Source organism: Phoxinus phoxinus (assembly GCF_949152265.1).
Source record: "Phoxinus phoxinus genome assembly, chromosome: 17".
NCBI lineage: Eukaryota > Metazoa > Chordata > Actinopteri > Cypriniformes > Leuciscidae > Phoxinus > Phoxinus phoxinus.
In genome coordinates, this window is record NC_136892.1 from 31,603,230 (window position 1) to 31,629,240 (window position 26,011).

The following is a 26,011-nucleotide window of genomic DNA, read 5'->3' on the forward strand; positions in this document are numbered from 1 at the left end:
TTAGAAAATGTATTTAAAGCATTAGGCTACTTATTTTACAAAGGTATTTGTAAAGGTAAAAAAATATCCTGGAAAAATCGATTTTTATATTGTCCCTTAATGAAAATATTCCTTTAATGACAAATATTGTACCTTAATAAAAGAGGTGTGACTGTAGTCTAAGTAGAAGAGAGGGGGTATACAGAAGGGTGTTAAATGACTCAGGGGAAAGACACACTAAAAAGTTTGAGAACCACTGGGCTAGAATATCTGAGCAACTTTCACTTTAGCCCGACGCATTGCCTGTTAAATCTAAATGTAAATAATTCGCATCGCTGGAGTTCCGCCAGTAGAGGCGCTCGAGCAACCGAAGCAATTCACACATCCGAGTCTAGGAGAAGAAGAGAAGTGAGCGAGGGAAGGGAACATAAACATGAGAAGTGGAACACAGCCGTTCATTCTGCTCTAAATCTGCTGTTTTTCAGACTGTGAGTACATTCATTTTATAATTTATTAGGAGAAATCTAAATCCAAACGACTAAACGAGTCAGTTCATTTAGTGAATCACTCAGAAATGAATCGAAATGAACCGACTGATGTTGTTCACTACGCTCGCGTAACGTAAACATTACTGTTTTTTTTTCACTTTGCAATTTGTGAAGATTGAGTTGTTTTCATTTTATGTAGTTAACAAGTGAAACCTGGTTAACAGAGTTTTTAATGATATATCATATAAACTAATGCCAGCAGGGCTCAATGTTTTTCTCCCTTGTTGATAAAATTACAAAAAGCTTAACAGTGTTGAACTTGAGTAGCTATTATATAAAACTTATCAGGCAAATAAAACAGTTTTGTTCTAACATTCTGTTTTTTACATGTATATTTTTTATGCAACAATCAAAAGAGAACAGCTTCTCTATGAACTGAATTGAAGAACTGTTAGTTTAACAGTGTTGGAAATATAGCTAGAGCTCATTTCTGATAATAACACCACTTTTGAGAAGATCAATTAATTATTTGTTTGTTTGTCATTATTTAGAGTCGGTTGCAAGAAAGCATCCAATTTATAACCATTACAAGTTTAGTTAATATTCTTATATTAAACTTTGTATTATACTAAAACTATATGTTATTATAGTATAAAGAATATGCAAACTATTTTGATTAAATGTCAAGATTGATGTTCTATTGAAACGCAACCAGGGCTCTACGGTAACTTTTTTTTACATTTTATTATTATAATAAACCTATTATAATATTAAATTATAATATTTTTTTATTATAATTTTAATGAACTTAATTAAAAAAAATTGGAGCACAGACAATTAAAAGTTTTTTTTTCCTAAAACGACACAATATTACTGTGCTGTGCAACATATAACACAGAGAGAACTCAGAAACATAGCGTGTGACAGAAGTTTACCTTATAAACATTTAATATTTTCAGTTTTAGAAAAACAATTACACTGGCTGTCCTCAGAAAGCACAAAAAACATGCATAAATTCATACATTTCATATGCACAAATACACATTGCACAGACGCTGAAGTGTAGTCTTCAAATATATGTAAAAGGACAGTCACCAACAAATACAAATTCTGTCATTTACCAACCCAAATGTCGTTATACACCCATAATATTAAAAATACCTTCAAGTGTGTTCTGAAGATTAAAGAGATAATAAATGAATAATATATTAAATGATAACAGAATTTTCATTTTTGGGCGAACTGTCCTTATAAAAGCTCTAAATTTACATCTGAACACAATTAATGCTTCTGCCACACAATGTACAGTAATCAGATGATGACTGTTTCAGTTGGCCAGGCTTTGTCTTGGAAGGCTAATTAGCCTGTTAGCGGCTGCCTGAATTGTACGGGGGTTATTAGGTTGCGACCTGCTAATGAATATGTCCCTGCAGCGTGGCCCTGCTAATTCTGCACTTGCTTCTTAGCCGTATTTGCACAGCATAACATCTTTATCTTGCTCGTATTGTAGCCACGGAAAAGCGCCTAGCCATTCTTTTTGGAACCTGTACTGTTTAACGTTACCCGTCACTGATATTTTCTGCTTCTTGCAAGGAACAACAGCACCAACATCTTGTTCTTGTTTAACGTCTTGTTCTTTTTTACATACTATTGTAAAGATGGAGATTAAGGAAGAACCCTGCAGAATAAAAGATGAAGATATAGAGGAACAAATAGGTTGGTGATTTCCTTCATTCTCTTTACATTTAGTCATTTAGCAGACGCCTTTGTCCAAAGCGTCGTCATGAAGAGGCAAAAACAACGCAAGAAGTGCTCAAAAGACAAAGTTCAGGCATTGCTTAGAGTAGCATAAGCCAGACAAAGAAGGATTAAAGGAAAATGATTTTTTTTTCTGTCTTCAGCTGTCTTTTGAATGTTGTCAAGGATTCTGCATTCCGGATGAAGGTAGGGAGGTCGTTCCACCAGCAAGGAACCGTGAATAAGAATGTTCTGGAGAGTGATTTTGTGGCTCTCTGTGATGGTACCACGAGCCGTCACTCATTGACCGATCGTAGGCTTCTGGTAGGGATGTAGACTCGTAGGAGCGAGCGAAAGTAGGAGGGAGCTGAGCCTGTGGTCGATCTGCAAGTAAGCGTCAATGCCTTGAACTTGATGCGAGCAGCAAATTGTAGCGAGTGCAGAGAGTTGAAGAGAGGTGTGTGTGGCGTGGGCGCTTTTGGGGTCATTATAGACAAGACGAGCTGCAGCATTCTGGATCTTTTGTAGAGGTTTAATTGCACATGATGGAAGTTTTTCCCTTAAGTATGACACTTAAGGGGCGATTTCCCCTTACCTAAGAGAACAAGTTAAGGGTGTTGCATATAATCTCTTAAACGATTCTCTTAGGTAAGGGAAACATTTAAGTGTTTCACGACAGCGATCCTGGATTCACGTTATAAAAGTCTGTTGTTGCCATAGATACGCAAAACAATAACACAAGCGGGAAATAGCCCCCGCAACCCGGTGAACCACTCTGCTGACAGACGACTTATGAACGTGGAATACATCTCCCACTATCGTCTGAAAACTCCCAGTTGCAAAAAAACGCAGTGCTATAAGCAGTTGTAACACCGCAGGTAAAGAGTGGTTGCGATGTGTGACACGGTCAAGGTCGCCGTCTAGTTTGTTAGTGATCTCAAATATTGCGCGTTGATCAAAACGGTATTCTTGCAACAACTTTTCATCGCTAAGATGGTCCAAAGGGTTCTCCCTATCCCTAAAAATTCTTCTTGGCACATAATGATCTTCAGCTGGTTCCATAAATTCAGCCATGTCGTCTTATTTTTTGTCCGCGTTACTCTTAAGGGTACGATTTCCAAGCCTTATGTTATACTTAGGGAAATGACCGTTAAGGGGTTTTATGCAACACTTAACGCTTTTTAAGGGATTACTTGAGTGAAAAAACAGCATTTAAGGGAAATTCTAAGTGTTTATGACGTTTCACTTAAAAAAAACGTTAAGTAACACTTAAGGGTATTTTTCTGCAACACCCTTAGGTTTAAGGGAAACATAAGGGCGAACTTAAGGGAAAATTTCACTTAAGGTGCTTTATGCAACCGGGCAATGATCTTCCTGATGTTGTGCAGTGCAAACCTGCATGATCGAGCTGTCTTTGTAATGTGGTCTGTGAAGGTCAGATGGTCATCAAATATTACTCCAAGATTTCTGACCGATCTTGCTATCGGGTTGAAATGAGAGGAAGACCTGTGTGTCGTCAGCATAGCAATGGTAAGAGAAACCATGTGCCTGTATGATGGGTCCCGGTGATGTGGTGTAAATGGAGAAGAGGAGCGGTCCAAGAACTGAACCCTGAGGAACCCCTGTGGGCAGTTGATGTGCTTTGGATACCTCGCTTCTCCATGCGACCCTGAAGGACCTTACTGTGAGATAGGACTCAAACCAGTGGAGAGGAGTTCCTGTGATGCCCAGTGATGAGAGGGTGGACAGGAGGATCTGATGATTAACAGTGTCGAAAGCAGCAGACAGATCCAGGTGAATAAGAACTGAGGACTTGGAAGCAGCTTTCGCAATCCGTAGGGCTTCTGTGACCGACAGTAATGCAGTCTCGGTTGAATGGCCTTTCTTGGTTGAACTCCAGCTGGTTATTCTGAGACAGGAAAGATGATACTTGGTTGAAAGCAACTCGTTCAAGTGTTTTTTCTATGAATAGTAGGAGAGAGACAGGTCTGTAACTTTCTACAAGTGATGTTTAATGTTTTTGTTTTTTTAAGCAGTTGAGTTACCCGAGCCTGCTTGAATGCTGTTGGGAAAATGCCAGAATGGATGGATCCCACAGCCGTTCATGAGAGTTTAAATGCTGGGGAATATTTCCATCTTCCCACAGGAGAAGAAGAAGCAAGCAGGAGGAATTACTCCAGGAGAAACTACGGACATACTATTGTAAAGATGGAGATTAAGGAAGAACCCTGCAGAATAAAAGATGAAGATACAGAGGAACAAATAGGTTGGTGTTTTCCTTCATTCTCTTTAATGACTGATGAGGAATGCATACAATACATCTAAAATTAGACACTAGTAGACTCAGTAGTAAACTTTCTGCTAAATTAAAGCTACACTGTGTAATTTAAGTTGATTCTTAGCGAAAAGTACTTTGTTCTTTAAATTATGTGCTCAGTAATAGAGATGCAACGATTGATCGGCTGGTGACCGGAATTGGCTGATTTTCATGTGATCGGCCATGACCGGGAGCAGCGCGTCAGCGTCAAGCATGGAGTTAAGCATAATTGTTGTTCTCATTTCTCATTATTTATTTGAATTTTGAAAATTGTATATGTTTATTTTAGACCCAATGGAGGTGAATGAAGACAAACTACATCAGTTTCATAACCCTCATTATTCCTCAAATGAAGATGGAAACATAATTTCACAGACTGAAAAGTGTTTCACACAAAAACAAGCTGGGAAAACTGGAGTCAAAGGATCTTTCAGCTGCTCTGATTGTGAAAAGAGTTTCAGACAGAAATCAGACCTTAAAAGACACATGAGAATTCATACTGGAGAGAAGCCTTATACATGCACTCAGTGTGGAAAGAGTTTCATTCGGAAAGAACACCTAAATGATCACTTGAGAATTCACACTGGAGAAAAACCATTCGCATGCACTCACTGTGGAAAGAGTTACAGACATCAAGGACACCTAAGTGTGCACATGAAAGTTCACACTGGAGAAAAACCGTTCACATGCTCTCAGTGTGGAAAGAGTTTCATATCCAAAAGAAATCTCAACTATCATCTGCTCTCTCACTCTGGATTGAGATCATTCAGCTGTGATCAGTGTGATAAAACATTTGTTATGAAATCACACTTAAGACAACACCTTAACGTTCATACTGGTGTGAAGCCTCACTTTTGCTCTTTTTGTGGAAAAAGTTTTTTACTACTGCAAACTTTACAAGTGCACCAGAGTATTCATACTGGTGTGAGACCTTATATGTGCTTTGACTGTGGGAAGAGCTTCATTACATCCAGCAACTTAAAAACACACCAGAGGATTCATACTGGAGAGAAACCGTACAAGTGCTCACACTGTGGAAAGAGTTTCACCCAGCTATCTCATCTACAGACTCATAAGAAAAAACGTTGCCCGAAGTTGTCTGAGCAAAGTTTATGTTCAGATCCATCGCTTACAAATAATACACTTACAAGTAAATAATTTGACATTTAGATTAATAAAAAGCTGGATAATTTGCTTAAATTAGTCGTGAAGTTTGATTTGGGGAAGGTCAAAATAATAGTTCACAAAACCATGTTGCCATAAAACAATTTATGAAGGGATGTCTTTTGTTTCTTTGTGGAGATTAATTAAAATAATAATTTTCTCTTTCCATTGTCTGCCTGCCTTGCTGTGTTTGCCTGTTTTATTGTATTAACCATTTTGTCTTTCGTTTGGGTTTTGTTTGGTGTCTGCCTGTCTTGCTGTGTTTGGAACTTTGCCTGGACTTTTATTATGTCTATCGTCTATCATCTTGGATTGTTTGACTTTGGTTGTCTTTGACAATGAAGAACCTCTGCAACATGGATTCTGATCCGCCTCCGGCTGAGGGTTCATGTCAAGTCATTTTCATTAATATAGTGCTTTTAACAATGTAGCTTGTTTCAAAGCGGCTTTACAGTAATAAACGGATAATTTAAGGTAACAGAGATTGTTTTGGCTTTAACAGAGCTTTTGGCATAAAAAGTTTTATTACAGACACAAACACATCACAGAGAAAAGATGAAATTGCTCAGGAAAAGTGAATGTGTTCTGTGTCTTTGGCAATTGACGATATCCAGGATGTTACTTCCTGGTTTTCGATAAGCCAGCTTGGGCATTTCCGGTGATCTGTCATTCTGTACCTTGTACATCGTTACAAAACCATTAATGGTTGACTTTTTAACGTTGTATTTATATTTTAATGCACACATACCTAATTTGCTAATTAGTTTTATTAATTGCAATACACACATTAATCTAATGGGAACGTTGGAATAAGACACACTATGTCTGTAATTGGACACGCACACACCAGATTTATCCAGCACTTCAAATGTTATTTTTAATCTGATGACCAAAAAACTTTATTTGTTCATTCTTCTGAGATCGTCTCAATTTTTCAAGATGTAGGAAATCCAACATTAGACAGAAAGCACTGTAATTTAAAAATAAAAAAGACATTATTTGGCATTATAACTAGTAGATGGTGGCAGACGAGCATATTAGCCATTTCCTGTAGCCTACTATTCTTTCATGTTTCGCTTTTGAATAAATATTAATGACTATAATTTATTGTCTTCTAGTACATTACTTTTGTTTCCTATTGGTCTCTGGAATTGCCAGTCTGTTGTAAACAAAGTCAAAACAGCATTCCCATCTTGGCGGGAATCTGCGCATGTTCAATATCAGTGTACTAGATCCATGCATTATGCCTTAAAGTGACAGCAGCCTAATATTCCTGCTGTCTCTTTTTTAAGCAAACAACTAAAGATAATGAAATCACAAACTCTATTTCATTTATACAGTGAAGATTATATGCAATGTTGTTTTACATTTGATTACTTTATTCAATTTCTGTTCCTGAAAACTACTGTTAGGTAACTAAATAACCGGAAAAGTGCTGTTTATTTAATTTGTGCCTTTGCTCTATTGTATTTATTTGTGATGTTCCTTGTAGTTTGATTACTTGTTCTTATTTTCTTTATTTTTATTTGACAGTAGTCCTTTTTTCCCAGTACATAGCACATACCGAACCATCCCAGAACCGTGACGCTAAAAGCGTGCTAAAAACTGAACCGTGTGGAAGTTTATGAAGTGGTGTGATGTGCGCTCTCTTCGGCTCATTAAAGACCGCTCTCGCTGCTGCATTCTGGATCAGATACAGAGGTTTGACAGGACATGCTGGAAGGGCTTCCAAGAGCGCATTACAATAGTCCAGTCTGGATAGAGCAAGAGCTTGGACAAGGAGCTGTGTCGCTCCGATAGGAAGGGCCTGATCTTACTGATGTTGTATTAGGAAAATCTGTAGGACCAAGCAGTTCTTGCAGCAACCATCAGATCATCTGGCTGGAATGAGAGGTAGAGGTGTGTGTCATCAGCATAGCAGTGATAGGAAAAGCCTTGTTTCTAAATGACAGATCTTAGTGATGACATGTAGATGGAAAAGAGAAGTGGTCCGAGCACTGAGCCCTGAGGCACCCCAGTATCTAGATGTTGCAACTTATAGACTCTTCACCCCTCCACAACACCCTGAAGGACCTACTAAGAGGTAAGACTTGAACCACTGGAGTGCAGTTTTGTTCCGCTTTCATTTCGTTTGCCATTCGATGCTGGGCAACGACCATTTGGTCGCAGTCTGGAGCCCGCTATATACGTCTATATAACGTAAGTTACTGCAACCTCGTCACCATTAAACTTCAATAACTCTTTCAGCCTTCGTTTAAAAACATTTTCACTGTAAGTGTTGTGAATTCTCTCCCTTTTTAAAGGGGAACTTGACAACCATTTCAACTTAATAAAACCGTTAAGAAATCATTTGGATGGTTAAATAACGTGTTCTGGTGAAAATTATGACTTTCGCCGCTCCCCCCAGCGTTCCCAGGCGGAAAACCAACCTTGCAACATGGGGACTAACGTCCCGGTAAGTTGTAAATAGGAAGTCTTGTGAGAAGCGAGAATGAGCGAGAAACACAAACTGCTTTACGGCAATTTGACATACATGTCAATGTTCTATGATACTGTGATGTATTACCCATCTCGGTCGACATAGCTCCACACAATAAAGTTGGCCGGCTCCGATAATAACAAATGCACATGAGCAGCAGTTGAAAGGGGGAGGAGGTGCCGCAAGTGAGTTTTTTACGACAGTGTTGTGAAATATACGCCCCACAGCTGTAGGGGGAGCTCGTTGAGAAAACATCTGACAACAAAAGTGAAAATCAGTGAAGAAATGGCTAGAGTTGCCAAGTTCCTCTTTAAGTTGGCTACGTGTGTGACATTTTAAGTTGTGTTTTATGCAAATAACATAGTGCAGTGTTCTCATACTGACTCAGCGTAATTGCCAATTCACTAATCCAGTGGAGCGATCATATCGTGTGCCTGCATTCATCTGCAGTGTTTGTGACAAAGTACGTTTTCCTTCTATATTGTTAATAACACAGATTGTCACACTGTATCCCAACCGTTAGACAATGTTTGTGATGTCTAGCGATCTTTTTGAGTGTAATTTCATCCTGCTTCGGATTAGCCTGCTAGCATCGTGGCTCGTATCGTCCATGTTTACAAAGTTATTACCCTGGAGGTTATTTCTCCGTGGGATAATATAGTTTATTTGCATTGTGTTGTTGTTCTGAAGCGACTGGCCTCAAAGGTGTAGTTCACCCAAAAATGAAATTTGTGTCAGTAATTACTCGTCTTCATGTCTTTCCAAACCCGTAAGACCTTTGTTCATCTTCGGAACACAAATTAAGATATTTTTTATGAAATCTGAGAGCTTTCTGACCCTCAATAGACAGTAATTTAATTACCACTTTCAAGACAGAAAGGCTAAAAAAAAAACTTTTTATGAAGTAACGAGAATACTTTTTGTACACTTTCTCTTTGCACTTTTGGGTGAACCAACCCTTTAGTAAGTGTTCTCTAACTCACTCAGAGACATTATCTCTTGCCTTAGGATTATTCCCTTAAAAAAAAAAAAACTTTATATATACTTTGGGGGTACGACACTCTAAACGGTTTGAGAACCACTGGGTTAGAATATCTGAGCAACTTTCACTTTAGCCCGACGCATTGCCTGTTAAATCTCAATGTAAAGAATTCGCATCGCTGGAGTTCCGCCAGTAGAGGCGCTCGAGCAACCGAAGCAACGACACACCCGAGTCTAGGAGAAGAAGAGAAGTGAGCGAGCCGAGGGAACGAAACATAAACATGAGAAGTGGAACACAGCCGTTCATTCTGCTCTAAATCTGCTGTTTTCAGACTGTGAGTACATTCATTTTATCATTTAATAGGATAAATCTAAATCCAAACGACTAAACGAGTCAGTTCATTTAGTGAATCACTCAGAAATGAACCGACTGATGTTGTTCACTACGCTCGCGAAACGTAAACATTACTGACTGTTTTTTCACATTACAATTTGTGAAGATTATGAGTTGTTTTCATTTTATGTAAATGAACAAATGAAACCTGGTGGTAAACAGTTTTTAATGATAAATCATAACTAATGTCAGCAGGGCTACATTTTTTCCTCTCCCTTGTTGATTAAATGACAAAAAGCTTTCCCTCTGTAAAACCACAACCTGTTAGATTTACAGTGTTGAGTAGCTATTATTTAAAACTTATCATGCAAATAAAACAGTTTTGTGCTAACATTCTGTTTAGGCTATACATGTACGTTTTTAATGCAACAATCTGACACACAGAACTGGAGTTTAAATTAAATGTCTGTCTGTTTGTACACATTCACAGGTTTAATCGATGTCTGATTTCAATAAACCCTCATCAATATTCTTTCAGCTTCTCTCTGAACTGAATTGATAGTTTGACAGTGCTGGAAATATAGAGCTCATTACTGATAATTACACCGTTTTTGATAAGATAAGGTCATTATTTGTTGTCATTATTAAGAGAATGTTTGAACATAAATCTCGGTCTCTCGGGTTGGGTATAACATCCTGGGAACAATTAACCTAACATCGTATTATTATTATTTCACACATTCAATTTGTAACCATTACAAGTTTAGTTAATATTGTAATATTACACTTTTTAAACTGTTATATTATGAACTATGTGCAAACTAGTTTTGATTCAATATCAAGAAAGAGTGACATTTTATTTAAACACTATAGTCACAATATATTCTATTATGGGCCATTCTACAGAATTGGTGCAAAAAATTGGTGCAACAAAAAAAATCAAAAGCTTTGAAGTATTAAAATTTGAGATGTTTACAAAGATCATTATATTATCTATTGAATCCCACAATAATATTTAAAATATCAGTAAGCTTAATATATATGAAATCATAATTTATTAGGTACTTTCAATTGGGATGTGGCTGTCCCGAACCCTAACCCCTTGTAAGAAAAAATGAGTGGAATCTGGGTCGCGGCAGACTACAATTTCTTACACCCTAAATTTCAACTTTTGAAAATGATATTGAAATGTTTTTTATTTTTTAATACCTTTTTGATTTATTTGAAAAAAGTAAAAAAAAATATATATATATTTTTTTTAAATCATGAAACTTTATGTTAAAAAAAAGTGTCCCGCATTTTCATGTCACTACCGAAATGTTTAATATGTTTTAGTCCATTGGCTGAGGCTGATTTTCACCACACCGCTACATTTTTGTCCCTCTCTTTCATTGTAGATGGGTACCAGCATTTTGAGGGAAATGTGTTCAAAAGTCTGAAAATCTGTGTTGGATTTAAGGAACGTCACTGCAAACAACTTTTTTCTGCAATTAAGCAAAAAAAAAAATGGAGTGTTATTCCATAAAATTTAGTTTTTATGCGAGTACAACTGTTCAGAACTGTGCTGGTTATCATCTTTGAGCTAGGGCTTAAAATTCTATCCCGTCATTAATCAGCTGTCGGTGAACATGTCAAACTTAACGTTCAAAGACTTCAGATTTTAGCCTAGGATCTGAGGATTTTTTTGGGGATTTGCTAAATTTGTCTCAGACGACCAAATCGCAGTGTGCACCCGGCTTAACTAGAAGATAGATAGGCTATTCTATAACATTTCTAAATAGTTATGTTTATTTATACTGAAAATTTTATCCACTATCATCCACATCTCCATGATATGAGACTTTCTATCTTATTCTTACTTTAAATAACATATAGAACTTTGCAGCGTCTCGGACATGCGTACTAAAATTACATTAAATTAAATTAATTCACACTCGACTTGATTCTATCGAACCCTGTTGCGTTTGCGTGCATATTACGTCATCGCAAACGTGCACGCCGCATGATAGAAACAGAACGCGAGTCAATATATTGTGTTTTTTATTAATTCTGTGCTATTATACGCAGTTGAGTGAACAACACAGGTTTGCTGTGTGTGTGTCACATAAGGTGGACTTCTGCTGCTCGCAAACGGACTCTTTTGAGGAGACAGTGGATTTCCAAATGTGTTGCCCTGTTGCCGCGAATACCCTGCAGGCTCACTCTCGCTCGTATCCAAGGTACTTCATCAACACTATCATCCATTACATGGGTGTTATTTAACTGAGTACATCATAATAAGCTAAAACGCATACGCAAGTCACTTTACTTCCTGAATAAGTGCGCACCCAAGTCTGTGTTGCTGTCACATTCACGTGCACGGTTCGGGAGCAACCGAACTCAGACCACCTCCTCCAGGTCGTCTCGGGTTCGGTACACCAGTGCGCTTCCGGGTCCGCATGACAGCGTTCATATTAACGATTTTTCATGCGAATCGTGTCCCGTTCCGAAGTAAACTGCCAGTGTGAAAGCCCCCTTAAGCCAGGAACACACCAAGCCGACGCCGACGAACTAGCGCTGATGAAAGCCGGCAGTTGTCGCCTCGCGTCGGGGTAAAAGCTGCACTTGAACACACCAAGAGAACTACAGCCGACTGTCTCTGCGTGTAAATGTGACAACTGTCTATTTCTGCAGATATATTCGTCTATATTCGTCATGCAAAAAGGGAAACCGACGCTGCAGATACACAAACCGTAAACAAAGCAATGTGTGCATACCGTTTTGAATATCAATCCTGCTACACACTTTGTTTATGTTGATATTTAAATATTCATCAAGGAAAATTCAGGTAAGATAACGTAACATTAGAACAGCTTCTATCTGTACCGTTTTGACTTCTTTGCTCGCTGTTTTGCTATTATCCTCATGCACTGACTCGTTCAGTAAACTGAACAGCCAATCAGAGTTCCCTCTTTCACGACGCCGATTCAACATGTCAAATCGGCCGAAACAACGCCGACGAGGACCAATTTCAGCCGACGGTGCGGAACACACAAAACTGCCCAACGGCCAACCGTCGGCTTGGTGTGTTCCAGGCTTTAGACGTTAGACGCTCTCTCCAGTCCCTCGTGCGAGTGCTCAGTCCATCTCTCTCTCGTCCCATCTCGTTCCAGCACGGCTTATAAGCGGTCTCTCCACGCCAATTACTGCAATAAGACACAGGTGTTCGTCATTTGCACTTGACCTACTTGCGTACCGCTCGCCTCCTTTCTCTCTCTCCTCGCCACAGTAGTCTACTTCTCATTTGAATGGCAAACTATTCCTTTGTCTCTATTTTGCACACATTCCCACATTTAATTGATGTCTGATTACAGCAATAAACCCTTAATTCACTTAAACCATGAATAATCTAGAGTGATTGTAAGAGTGATGATCATCTGCTAAATGAGCAACAACGACCACAATTCACTCCTTCAGTCAGTGAAGCTCCCACAGCCGTTCATGAGAGTTTAAATGCTGGGAATATTCCCATCTTCCCACAGGAGAAGAAGAAGCAAGCAGGAGGAATTACTCCAGGAGAAACTACGGACATACTATTGTAAAGATGGAGATTAAGGAAGAACCCTGCAGAATAAAAGATGAAGATACAGAGGAACAAATAGGTTGGTGTTTTCCTTCATTCTCTTAAATGACTGATGAGGAACATTAAGATGAAAACTGAAAAAAGGACTAAATATTTAGCTTAATTGTGACTCTTTTATGAATTGTGACTATCGGCAGCACTTGATCCAGTAATACTAAGACTTTCTCCTCTATTCTATCTAAAGAAAAAAAGAAAGAAAAAAATATATAAGTACAACGTTGGATTGAGCTGAGAAGGGTCATACCACTTACATACTGTTGTCCTACTGCTAGTTTAATTGCTTCTATTGTTCTCATTTGTAAGTCGCTTTGGATAAAAGCGTCTGCTAAATGAATAAATGTAAATGACTCACCTGGTATATTGTTGTTCTCATTTCTCCTTTATTTGAAATTTGATATGTTGATTTTAGACCCGGTGGAAGTGAATGAAGACAAACATTTCAAAAATGAAGATAGAAACATCATTTCACAGATGGAGAAGTTTTTCACACAAAAACGACCTCGAAAAACTGAAGAAGGATCTTACACCTGCTCTGAGTGTGGAAAGAGTTACAGACATAAAGGAAATCTTAATATACACATGAGGATTCACACTGGAGAAAACCCGTTCACATGCACTCAGTGTGGAAAGAGTTTCAAGCGTAAAAGCTCTCTCAATGATCATCTGCGCCTTCACTCTGGAGTGAGATCATTCAGCTGTGATCAGTGTGAGAAAACATTTGTTTATTCATCAAACTTAAGAGCACACCTTAAAGTTCATTCTGGTGTGAAGCCTCACTTTTGTTCTTTTTGTGGAAACAGTTTTTCACGACTACAGACTTTAAAAGAGCATGAGAGTATTCATACTGGTGTGAAACCTCATGTGTGCTCTGACTGTGGGAAGAGTTGTATTACACCGGGTGACTTAAAAACACACAAGAGAACTCATACTGGAGAGAAGCCGTACCAGTGCTCTTCATGTGGGAACAGATTCACCCAATCATCTCATCTACGGTATCATGAGAAAAATCATTGCCCGAAGTCGTCTAAATGAGCAAAGTTCACATTCACATCCATGATTTACAAATGTTGTACTTACAAATAATTTGACATTCAGATTGTTTAAATAGAGTGATTAAATCTAACTGTACGTTCACACCGCCGCCAGCGAGAGCAGCAAAATTCGCTCTCACCGCCCTGCCATCGACACCGTGAGATTCGAGGACTCTCTTGCGCTCTGACGTAGATTTTACAATGCGTGATTTTTTTTAAAACTTTATTTAAAGGAGCCTCAAAGCAAATAAGAACTGAATATAAATCAGTATCCTATTTTGTGCATACTGGCCACACGTAGGGTATAAGTTAACCTATTAAAATATTTTAAATGTGAAAGTAACAAAACACCAACCATTTCAGACACCTTTTCCATTCGTCATTCTTTTTATTAATGTCCCTGTATGTAAGCAGGGACACGTCGTACAATAACGGGAAACCCGCAACAGAAATGATTAACTTTTCCTCCATTTTGCTTAGGAACTAATGTGGTCGGAACCAAAGTTTACAGGATTGTGTTTTCTGGTATCCTCTCAGGCGGAGGACTTCTACATTACGATTGGTTGCCGCCGAACCGCGTCATAGCTTATTACCAAGACGCGCCGCGCTGCCCTCGCCGGAGGTCACCGCCGGCTCTCATTGAAAATGAATGGCTTCCGGCCAATTTGACGCTCTCGCCGCCGGCGGTGTGAACGCACAGTAAGGGTTAAATTAGTGGTAAAGTTTGAATCTGGTGATAGTTTTTTGCACTTCTCTTTTCTCAACCGCTGTAACATGATTTATAATGATATGATTCAACTTTACTGAACTTCAAACACTTGTTTTGCATTAAAATATTTCTAAAGTTTTTCAGGTGAACTGGTGAGATTCATTTTTATGTGAAACTTTAGCTCTAAATACCACACTGGTATTTTTATAGCATGTTAAAATTGCTATGCGGTTGTTTTTGTGTGTCCCTTTAAATGCAAATGAGCTGCTGCTTCTGGTGTTGTGTAATATTCAGTTCCTGTGTGGAGTACACATGAATATTCATGATATTTCCCCTGTTGTGGGCGTGGCCTTGAGACAACTCACAAAACGAACGGAACTGAAAGTATTTGTGCTCGCTCCTCAAATCGCAACTCGAGTCGTTTAATGGATTATTTCGAAAAGGTAGTTTCAATGTTATGCATTAACTGCAACATTTCCCATTTTCAAAGCAATATAGTTTGTGTAATATAACTCGTCTGGGCTGTTTTACCTGTTTGATTTCAGGCATTTAGATAAACATGGTGGACACAGCAGAGCAAACAATGAGCGAATAACCTTGGCTAATACAGTTTTTTACTCTTTGATGTCTTTATCTTTTTTTATTTAATTTGTGAGGCATTACATTTAATTTAAATAGTTTGGTTAGCCTTGTTGGCATCCGGTGACTAGTAGCCTGTTGACAACAATGCCTGAAATAAACCTCTACAAATGTATCTGTGCCCTAATATAATGTATATAAGCTTGGCTGGTGTATTTGTGTCTTTCCTAATTATTTTGTAGGCTATAGCCATTGTTTCCCAGACTCCAGTCATGTCAGTAAGGGTCAAGTTCCCTTTATTTACATTTAGTCATTTAGCAGACGCTTTTATCCAAAGCGACTTACAACTGAGGACTAAAGCAAGCGAGTCATTGTGAAGAGGCAAAAACAATGCAAAAAGTGCTCAAAATACATAGTTCAGGCATTGCTCAGAGGAGCATAAGCTAGACAAGGGAGGATTAAAGGAAAAGGAAAGGATTAATATATATATATATATATGCTCCACCGAGCAAGGAAACCTATAAGGCACTTAAGTATCCTCTTCTCCCTCTTCCTTTCACACTGGTATAGTATTTCCCTTACTCAATATGTGCTTTCAATACATTCAATACATTCCTGTTGTCTCTCGACAACGCTCTCTCATCACGCACAGAAGGCAGCGCAATACTGCTAATCTGCGTCACATTCTCTCATCCTCACACACACCTCTCTCTCTTTCTGTGGGTCTATGGAATTGTCAGTCAGCAGTCAACAAAGCTGACTTCATTCCAGCCTTTGCATCTCACTCTACTCTTAATATTTTAGGCTTGACTGAGACCTGGATTCGTCCAGAAGACTCAGCAACCCCTGCTGCTCTCTCTAACAACGTATCTTTCTCTCACACTCCTCGCCAGTCTGGGAGGGGTGGGGGCACAGGTCTTCTCATTTCTAACAATTGGAAATACTCAACCCTCTCCTCTCTATACAATAACTACTCGTTTGAATATCATGCTATTACACTTACAACTCCCATTAAGATCCATATTGTAGTCATATATCGCCCCCCAGGTCAACTGGGAAGCTTTGTAGAGGAGCTGGATGTGCTGCTGTCTTCCTTCCCTGAGGATGGCACCCCACTTGTAGTCTTTGGTGATTTCAACATTCATCTAGAGAAGCCGAATGCAACAGACTTCATCTCTCTCGTAGCCTCATTCGATCTCAAACGGCTCATCACCATAGGTACTCACAAATCAGGCAACCAACTGGACCTGGTATACACACGCAACTGCATCACGGACAACATTTTGGTGAAACCTCTCCATGTTTCTGATCATTTCCTCATTACTTTCAATCTACAACTCTACCCTCTAACATCTACCCATGCTCCACCAACCCCCCTACCAGTTACTTTCAGACGAAACCTGCGCTCACTTTCTCCCTCCCATCTTTCCTCTGCTGTGTCATCTTCTCTTCCCTCACACTCACAATTCTCATCTCTGGATGTTAATACCGCAACAGATACTTTATGCTCCACTTTAACTTCTTCTTTAGACAATATCTGCCCTACCTCCTCCAGGCCAGCACGTACTACTCCCTCTAACCCCTGGTTATCTGAGGTTCTTCGTGAACACCGGACCAAACTCAGAGCAACTGAGAGGAAATGGTGCAAATCAAAAGACACAACTGACCTTAGTATGTATCAATCTCTGCTCTCTTACTTTTCTGTTGATGTTCATGCTGCAAAATCTTCTTATTTCCACAACAAGATCAACAGCACCGCTAACAAAAGAACACTTTTCAAGACATTCAACTCTCTCCTCTGTCCACCTCCACCACCACCCACCCACCTCCTTTTTAACTGCTGATGATTTTGCTAACTTCTTTATCAACAAAACAACAACTATCAGCAGTCAGTTCTCAGCTCCACACACACATGAACCCAGTCCAACCCCTCTCACTCCCAAAAACCTTCTCTCCACTAACCGAGGAAGAAGTATCTAAACTTCTCCTCTCCAGTCACCCTACCACCTGCCCTCTAGATCCCATCCCCTCACACCTTCTACAAGCCATCTCTCCCACACTTCTACCAGCACTCACACACATCATCAACTCATCCCTCCACTCTGGCACTTTTCCTACCGCATTCAAGCAGGCTCGGGTAACCCCACTGCTTAAGAAACCGACATTAAACACATCACTCTTAGAGAATTACAGACCTGTCTCTCTCCTACCATTCATTGCGAAAACACTTGAACGAGTTGCCTTCAACCAAGTATCATCTTTCCTCACTCTGACCAACCAACTAGATGTAAACCAATCTGGCTTCAAGAAAGGGCATTCAACCGAGACTGCATTGCTGTCGGTCACAGAAGCCCTACGGATCGCAAAAGCTGCCTCCAAATCATCATTTCTCATTCACCTGGATCTGTCTGCTGCCTTCGACACTGTGAATCATCAGATCCTCCTGTCCACCCTCTCATCACTGGGCATCACAGGAACTCCTCTCCACTGGTTTGAGTCCTATCTCACAGGTATGTCCTTCAGGGTCACATGGAGAGGTGAGGTATCCAAAGCACATCAACTGACTACAAGGGTTCCTCAGGGTTCAGTTCTTGGACCGCTCCTCTTCTCCATTTACACCAATCACCGGGACCCATCATACAGGCACATGGCTTCTCTTACCACTGCTATGCTGTCGACACCCAGCTCTACCTCTCATTTCAACCTGATGATCCCACAGTAGCTGCACGAATCTCAAGCTCTCTGGCGGACATCTCGGCATGGATGAAGGAACATCACCTGCAGCTCAACCTGGCAAAGACTCAGCTTCTCGTCCTCCCTGCCAATCCGTCTCTACAGCACGACTTCACTATCCAGCTAGATTCACAAAGACCGCTCGATCATGCAGGTTTGCACTGCACAACATCAGGAAGATCAGGCCTTTCCTAACTGAGCATGCAACACAACTTCTCGCCCAGGCCTTGGTTATCTCTAGGCTTGATTACTGCAATGCTCTTCTGGCCGGTCTCCCATCATGTGCAACTAAACCTCTACAAATGATCCAGAATGCTGCAGCTCGTCTTGTCTTCAACGAGCCCAAAAGGGCCCACGTCACTCCTCTGTTCATCTCTCTGCACTGGCTACCACTCGCTGCTCGCATCAAGTTCAAGACATTGACGCTTACTTACAGATCGACCACAGGCTCAGCTCCCTCCTACTTTCGCTCGCTCCTACGAGTCTACATCCCTACCTGAAGTCTACGATCGGTCAATGAGTGGCGGCTTGTGGTACCATCACAGAGAGGCACAAAATCACTCTCCAGAACACTCTCATTCACGGTTCCTTGCTGGTGGAACGACCTCCCTACCCTCGTCCGGAATGCAGAATCCCTGACCACATTCAAAAGACAACTGAAAACTCATCTCTTCCGTGAGCACTTGACATAAAAAAAAACTCTTCCTTTAATCCTCCCTTGTTTGGCTTATGCTACTCTGAGCAATGCCTGAACTTTCTATTTTGAGCACTTGCGTTATTTTTGCCTCTTCACGATGACTTGCTTGCTGTAGTCCTCAGTTGTAAGTCGCTTTGGATAAAAGTGTCTGCTAAATGACTAAATGTAAGTGTATTTCACGTTCTATTGAAATACAATATAGTCACAATCTGTTCTATTTTCTCTTCTAACTGATCTTAATTATGTCATTGGAGTTTGAATTATGATTATGGATTTAAATATGTGCACATATGTTATTATTAGTTTTTTTAAATAGTTTTTTATTTCTATTTATTTATCTCTTTTTCATTTAAACTTTTAAAGACATAAATTTTTTATTTCATGTAGTTTGTCGTTTCATATATTGCGGCCTGATGTCTCAAAAAAAGTCATGGAATTGTTTCTAAACGACTATTAGAGCAAAACATTTGCACCTGGATAATCTAGAGTGATTAAGTGTGATGATCATCTGCTAAATGAGCAACAACGACCACAATTCACTCCTTCAGTCAGTGAAGCTCCCACAGCCGTTCATGAGAGTTTAAATGCTGGGAATATTCCCATCTTCCCACAGGAGAAGAAGAAGCAAGCAGGAGGAATTACTCCAGGAGAAACTACGGACATACTATTGTAAAGATGGAGATTAAGGAAGAACCCTGCAGAATAAAAGATGAAGATACAGAGGAACAAATAGGTTGGTGTTTTCCTTCATTCTCTTTAATGACTGATGAGGAACATTAAGATGAAAACTGACATATGACAATACATCTAAAACTATATAGTTAACTAGATGTGTGCTAAATTAATGAACTTTGTTTCTCATTTGTCTTTTTTTTTTATTGAATTTGTTTATTTCAGATGTACTGGAAGTGAATGAAGACAAACAGCACCAGTTTCAAAAACCTCATTATTTCACAAATGAAGATGGAAATGCAGTCGTTTCAAAGACTGAGGAGAATTTCACACAGAAACAAGCTGGACAATCTGGAGTCGAAGGATCTTTCACCTGCACTGAGTGTGGAAAGAGTTTCGTATGTAAATCAACCCTGAACAGACACATGATGATTCACACTGGAGAAAAGCCTTATACATGCACTCAGTGTGGAAAGAGTTTCAGACACAAAGGACACCTAAATGAGCACATGAGAGTTCACACTGGAGAAAAGCCATTCACTTGCTCTCAGTGTGGAAAGAGTTTCGGTTACAAAAACGTTCTCAATGATCATCTGCGCCGTCACTCTGGAGTGAGATCGTTCAGCTGTGATCAGTGTGAGAAAACATTTGTTTTTGAATCAGACTTAATAACACACATTCAAACTCATACTGGTCTGAAGCCTCACTTTTGTTCTGTATGTGGAAAGAGTTTTTCACGACAGCATCATTTAAAAGAGCATGAGAGTGTTCATACTGTGAGACCTTATGTGTGCTTTGACTGTGGAAAGACCTGCACTACATCCAGCGACTTAATAAGACACAAGAGAATTCACACTGGAGAGAAACCGTACAAGTGTTCACACTGTGGAAAGAGATTCTCTCAGTCAGGACACCTGAAAGATCATGAGAGAGTTCACACTGGAGAGAAGCCGCACCAGTGCTCTTCATGTGGGAAGAGTTACAGCCGATCATCTGCTCTACAGCGACATAAGAAAAAGTGTTACCCGAAGTTGTCTAAGTGATCAAAGTTCAGAGCCATGACTTGTAAATAATTTGATATTCAGATTAAGCAAAAGATGGAATTACCTTTAATCAGGGGCGGATCTAGGGGGTGGCCAGGGGTGGCCGTGGCCACCCTTTGCCTAAGCTTGGCCACCCCTTTGGCCACCCCTCTCACAACTGCTGTTTTTGTCTCTTTTTTTATCGTCAAGAATTACGTTTTTTTAACGCAGAACCGTACTCTTTAAGACCACACAAAAAAAAAAAAGTGAGACGCTTACTCCAACTGCACCTCAGCGCCAGCGCAAGTCAAACGAGTGCGGAAATGTGCAGGTGCCGAACGAGCTTCAGCAGAACAACAGACAGTGATATAGTAAATAGTCAATGTTTCTCAACTGGTGGGTTGCAAGACCGTCGCTAGTGTGCAGTCAAAGAAACAACAAGCGTAAACCTTTTCTGATGCCACTTTGAAATATGTGTGTGAAAGCTGGTGACACTTCTGTCAGATGCTGAGAAAAGCGGCGCGCGTTGTCCTACATCAGTTGGCTATCTTCGGTAAGATGATATTTTGTCAGGCCAAATGTCAGTAAAACTAACTTTACTGTCCTGTCAGACGTTGTACTGTGCAAATACAGTGCGCAAATGCGGCGTGTTTTGACGTCAATTGACTCGTGAAATAATCAAAAAGGCGATTAAAGCTGTGTCAAAACTGCATGCATGCATCATGTATTTGTTACAACTCTGACTAAAATAATCTGCTATGTGAGATCACAATATAAGGCACAAACTGATGTCATTTTTAAATGTAGCCTACAAATAAATATAAGCACTGTGCATTTGTACTAGCTGGCGTTAATTTGTAAAGAGGACAAAAATGGATCATTTTTAAACCCATAAAATAACTAATTTTACATTCTTGCATTTATGTGCTGTTGACTTCCGCCTTGTTCACATTCTTGCACATGGGGATTCAAAAGGGACATTTTTTTCCCTTTTTAATTTAGGTAGCCTATGATAGAACTGTTGCAATATTTATTTTGACAACTAATATGCAGTGTTAACTTTTTCAGTTGCAACTTTTTTTTTTTTGACAAACTGGTTGGTTGAAGAATTCAATGATTATATAAAATTCACTGAAGGTTGATTAATCTTTGAGCTACAGTAGTTATCTGCATGTCTCATTCATGAAGGTGCAACAATGTAGAACAAGCTATTGGGGGTTTTGAGAACCAGAAGCAAGCTAACTGAGCAAGTTGAACTTAGTATGTGCCCCTTTATTAATATGCCTGAGGTGGTGAATAATAATAATAAAAAAGATAAAAATTCACTCAGTATTCCATGATTCCTAATTCACTACTATCTCAATTACAAGTATAAGTATAAATTAACTGTATTCAGTAGTGTAGGCACTAAAACAGTCCAATGCTTATAGTTAAACTCATTTTGAAATTAAAATAATAAAAATTTCTGTGCCACCCTAGACTGGTTGCTGGCCCTTGCCTGGCCACCCCCATGAAAAAATCCTGGCTCCGCCACTGCTAATATAGAAAAGTTAAACGTGCAGTGTTAACTTTTTCAGTTGCAATTTTTTTTTACAAACTGAGAATTGGTTGAAGAATTCAATGATTATATAAAATTCACTGAAGGTTGATTATTCTTTGAGCTACAGTAGTTATCTGCATGTCTCATTCATGAAGGTGCAACAATGTAGAACAAGCTATTGGGGGTTTTGAGAACCAGAAGCAAGCTAACTGAGCAAGTTGAACTTAGTGTGTGCCCCTTTATTAATATGCCTGGAGGTGGTGAATAATAATAATAAAAAATATAAAAATTCACTCAGTATTCCATGATTCCTAATTCACTACTATCTCAATTACAATTAAGTATAAATTAACTGTATTCAGTTGTGTAGGCACTAAAACAGTCCAATACTTAGTCAAACTCATTTTTAAATTAAAATGTCTGTGCCACCCCAGACTGGTTGCTGGCCCTTGCCTGGCCACCCCCATGAAAAAATCCTGGCTCCGCCACTGCTCATAATATGGACTCAGACAAACACATCACTGAGAGAAGATGAAATTGCTCATGAAAAGTTAAAGGATAATTCCGGTATTTAACTCCAGAGTCTATATTGTAGTTTGTTTTGGATGAACAAGAGTGGTGGACAACATTTTTTGACTATAGTAGAATTGGCCATGGACCCATTTAACTCAATATTTGATTCTGAAGCGTTAGCACACTCCCGACCACTTGATGGCGATAACCGATGTTTATGTCTCGCGGGACACTCACGGTCACAGTCGAGTTCAACTTCATATTACAAGTAACAATTAATGAAGGTTTTGTTTGTTTATTTCGCTTACTCCCCCGGAGCACAGTTGCTCTGCTCGCTAGCCTTATGAGAAACGGAAGCGAGCAAAAAGGCTACATCGACCAAATGTAAACAGCCCCCTTTCCGTTTCCGGTAGCGCATTTATATTAACGAGCACTCAGTCCTTCAACAGAATTCAATGGGATTTTACAAAATGACGAATAAAACACGACAGAAACTGTATTTCGCAACACTTTTTGTTTCTGGAACATCAACTAACATCACTAATCACTCGGAGAGTTGCACAGTTTTGTAAACGAACATTATTGACTGTTTTAATGACATTTTCGGACATGCCCATTGACTCCAATGTTAAATGGGTCCATGGCCAATTCTTTTATAGTCAAAAACTCGAGAGAGGAACCATTGTCAAAAAAAATTTGTCCACCACTCTTGTTCATCCAAAACAAACTACAATGTTAAATACCGGAATTATCCTTTAATGTGTCTGTGGGAATTCAGCAGTGACTTGTTTTACAGCTGCCATCAAGTAGGCTAGGAAGGTTTCATGTTACTTAAGTTCTTACACTGTGGTTATACCTTGTATTTTGACAAACAATTTTTTTTTAAAGTAATAAAATGGAACTTGTGTTTAAGCTGATTTTGTGTCGTCTTGATCCTCTGAATAACTTGCATGTACTTGCAACATACTATAAATTTGGCACACACATGTATGGGCTCACTCTGCGGTCACATTAAAAAAACTGTGGGATTGTGACTATGGTTGCCGCTATAATAGAACAAAACATGAAATTGCCATTGACTTCAATACAGTAGTGTGTTGTAAAATGCTATACTTAATGAATGCATTGGTGTAACATTACGTAACTTAGTATGTGCCATTAGCACCATGCCTTGAAGGTACTCAAAAGATTTCAAGACAGCGCCACCTTTTGCTCAAAAGTTATATTGGAATTTCCAAAAATGCTAATACATTTTAAATAAATTAGCCTATTGCAATGCTACTGGTCTTAATAGATCTCTTGGGTCATGCCGAGAACATGGATATCAAGTTTGCCATATTTGCCCAAACTTCCTGTCCGCCATCTTGATTTTCATTCAATACCTACTTTTTCTAATTCCTCCTAGACCGTTTGAGGGATTTTCACCAAAATCGAATCGTATCATCTCCAGACCGTGCCGACTAACAGTTATGGATTTTGTGTTGATAGATAAAACCATTTTCATATACCACAGCAGCAAATTTGAGGTATGATACCAAAATGACTATTCAGGCTTGTATATCTGCAATGACTTGACTTATTGACACCATGCTTTGTATGTCACTTCACTCTGACCACATCACATCAATTTCGTAACTGCGCAACCTATAGGCCTAGTCGACAGTGATAATCCATTAAATCATATTTTTAGTTACTGTATGTGATTTTTCAGCCATTTTGCCTAAATTCATCTTTAAATGTCTTTAATTGCTCCTTGCTGCAGTTGGTCTGACACTCCAAGCCATGTTGGCATGTCTTATCGTCTTTGCGCTTGGCCCCAATAATGGCTGCTTGCAGCTATATTTCTTATTGTTGTCATATTTTACGGTAGCCGAGAGAGCTCAACGCACTGCAACTGAAGAAAACGTATGCAAATAGAAAAATACCCGCAAATTGAGAAAACATCTTTGTCAGTTTTACAACTCGAGTGTGCTCCAAATACTTACAACACAACTAAATACAGAAACGCGCTACAAAAGTTCACAACAAAACCAAATACAGAATTAGACATTATTAGTCGTGTATTACTGCTGCGCGCTCAATAAACACAGGTAAACTGAAGCCCTTCTCTAGCGTGTTATTTAGATCAAACGCATCCTATATTACCATATAACAATAATATTACAAATTATATCTTCGCAATATGAAGTAAATGAGTAAGTAAATGAAGTATACTTGAATTAAGTTATGTGCTAGCAACATGAAGCAACTGTGGATTTTAGAGAACATGACTGTGGACTTTAAGATCATCTTAGCTTATAATGGATTGTAATCAATCTATGACAAACTATAACTCAAGGTAGAGCAACTCAGCCAGGTGAGTTGGAAGTCGATGTTAAAACTTAAATCATGAATAGTTTTTAAATGACTATTTGAGTGAACATTTACACTGAATAATTGAGAGCAATAGTAAGTGTGATGATCATCTGCTAAATGAGCAACAACGACCACAATTCACTCCTTCAGTCAGTGAAGCTCCCACAGCCGTTCATGAGAGTTTAAATGCTGGGAATATTCCCATCTTCCCACAGGAGAAGAAGAAGCAAGCAGGAGGAATTACTCCAGGAGAAACTACGGACATACTATTGTAAAGATGGAGATTAAGGAAGAACCCTGCAGAATAAAAGATGAAGATACAGAGGAACAAATAGGTTGGTGTTTTCCTTCATTCTCTTTAATGACTGATGAGGAACATTAAGATGAAAACTGAAAAAGGGCAACATTTTTTCTTAATTGTGATTTCCCTAGTAAATTATTCTTGTTCTCATTCTTTATTTGAATTTTGAAAATATGATGTGTTTATTTTAGACCCAATGGAGGTGAATGAAGACAAACAACTTCTGTTTCATAACCCTCATTATTCCACAAATGAAGATGGAAACACCATTTCACAGACTGAAAAGTGTTTCACACAAAAACAAGCTGGAAAAATTGAAGTCAAAGGATATTTCACCTGCTCTGAGTGTGGAAAGACTATCATAGATAAATCAAAACTAAATATCCACATGAGAATTCACACCGGAGAAAAACCTTTCACATGCACAAGAGTTTCATTTGCAAAAGCTCTCTCAAAGATCATCTGCGCCGTCACTCTGGAGTGAGATCGTTCAGCTGTGATCAGTGTGAGAAAACATTTGTTCTGGAATCAGGCTTAAGAGCACACCTTAAAGTTCATGCTGGTGTGAAGCCTCACGTTTGCTCTTTTTGCGGAAAGTGTTTTTTAAGACTGAACTATTTAAAAGTGCATGAGCATATTCATACTGGTGTGAGACCTTATGTGTGCTTTGACTGTGGGAAGACCTTTATTACATCCAGTGCTTTACAAACACACCAGAGAGTTCACACTGGAGAGAAGCTGTGGAAAGAGTTTCTCTC

General features: G+C 39.1%; 1 protein-coding gene and 1 long non-coding RNA gene across 8 annotated transcripts; both read left to right on the plus strand.

Moving 5' to 3' along the window:
* Nucleotides 1–330: 330 nt before the first annotated feature.
* On the plus strand, nucleotides 331–6,780 carry LOC306984767 (uncharacterized protein). Of its 6 annotated transcripts, none has more exons than XM_079586456.1 (4): nucleotides 331–467; nucleotides 2,126–2,183; nucleotides 4,351–4,470; nucleotides 4,811–6,780. In XM_079586456.1, exons 2-4 carry the CDS (start codon nucleotides 2,126–2,128, stop codon nucleotides 5,677–5,679), a joined length of 1,047 nt encoding a protein of 348 aa, XP_079442582.1. In that variant the 5' UTR covers nucleotides 331–467; the 3' UTR covers nucleotides 5,680–6,780. The 6 variants fall into 6 exon arrangements, 5 of the variants coding, with proteins under 5 accessions (XP_079442582.1, XP_079442579.1, XP_079442580.1 ...); XM_079586453.1 differs by having other exon boundaries at nucleotides 359–467; nucleotides 4,238–4,470; XM_079586454.1 differs by having other exon boundaries at nucleotides 377–467; nucleotides 4,241–4,470.
* A 2,604-nt stretch (nucleotides 6,781–9,384) lies between these two features.
* On the plus strand, nucleotides 9,385–14,981 carry LOC306984782. Of its 2 annotated transcripts, none has more exons than XR_013794618.1 (3): nucleotides 9,385–9,480; nucleotides 13,001–13,120; nucleotides 13,511–14,981. It is a non-coding gene; the product is annotated as an uncharacterized lncRNA (long non-coding RNA). The 2 variants fall into 2 exon arrangements; XR_013794619.1 differs by having other exon boundaries at nucleotides 9,407–9,480; nucleotides 13,004–13,120.
* The last annotated feature ends 11,030 nt before the right edge of the window (nucleotides 14,982–26,011 follow it).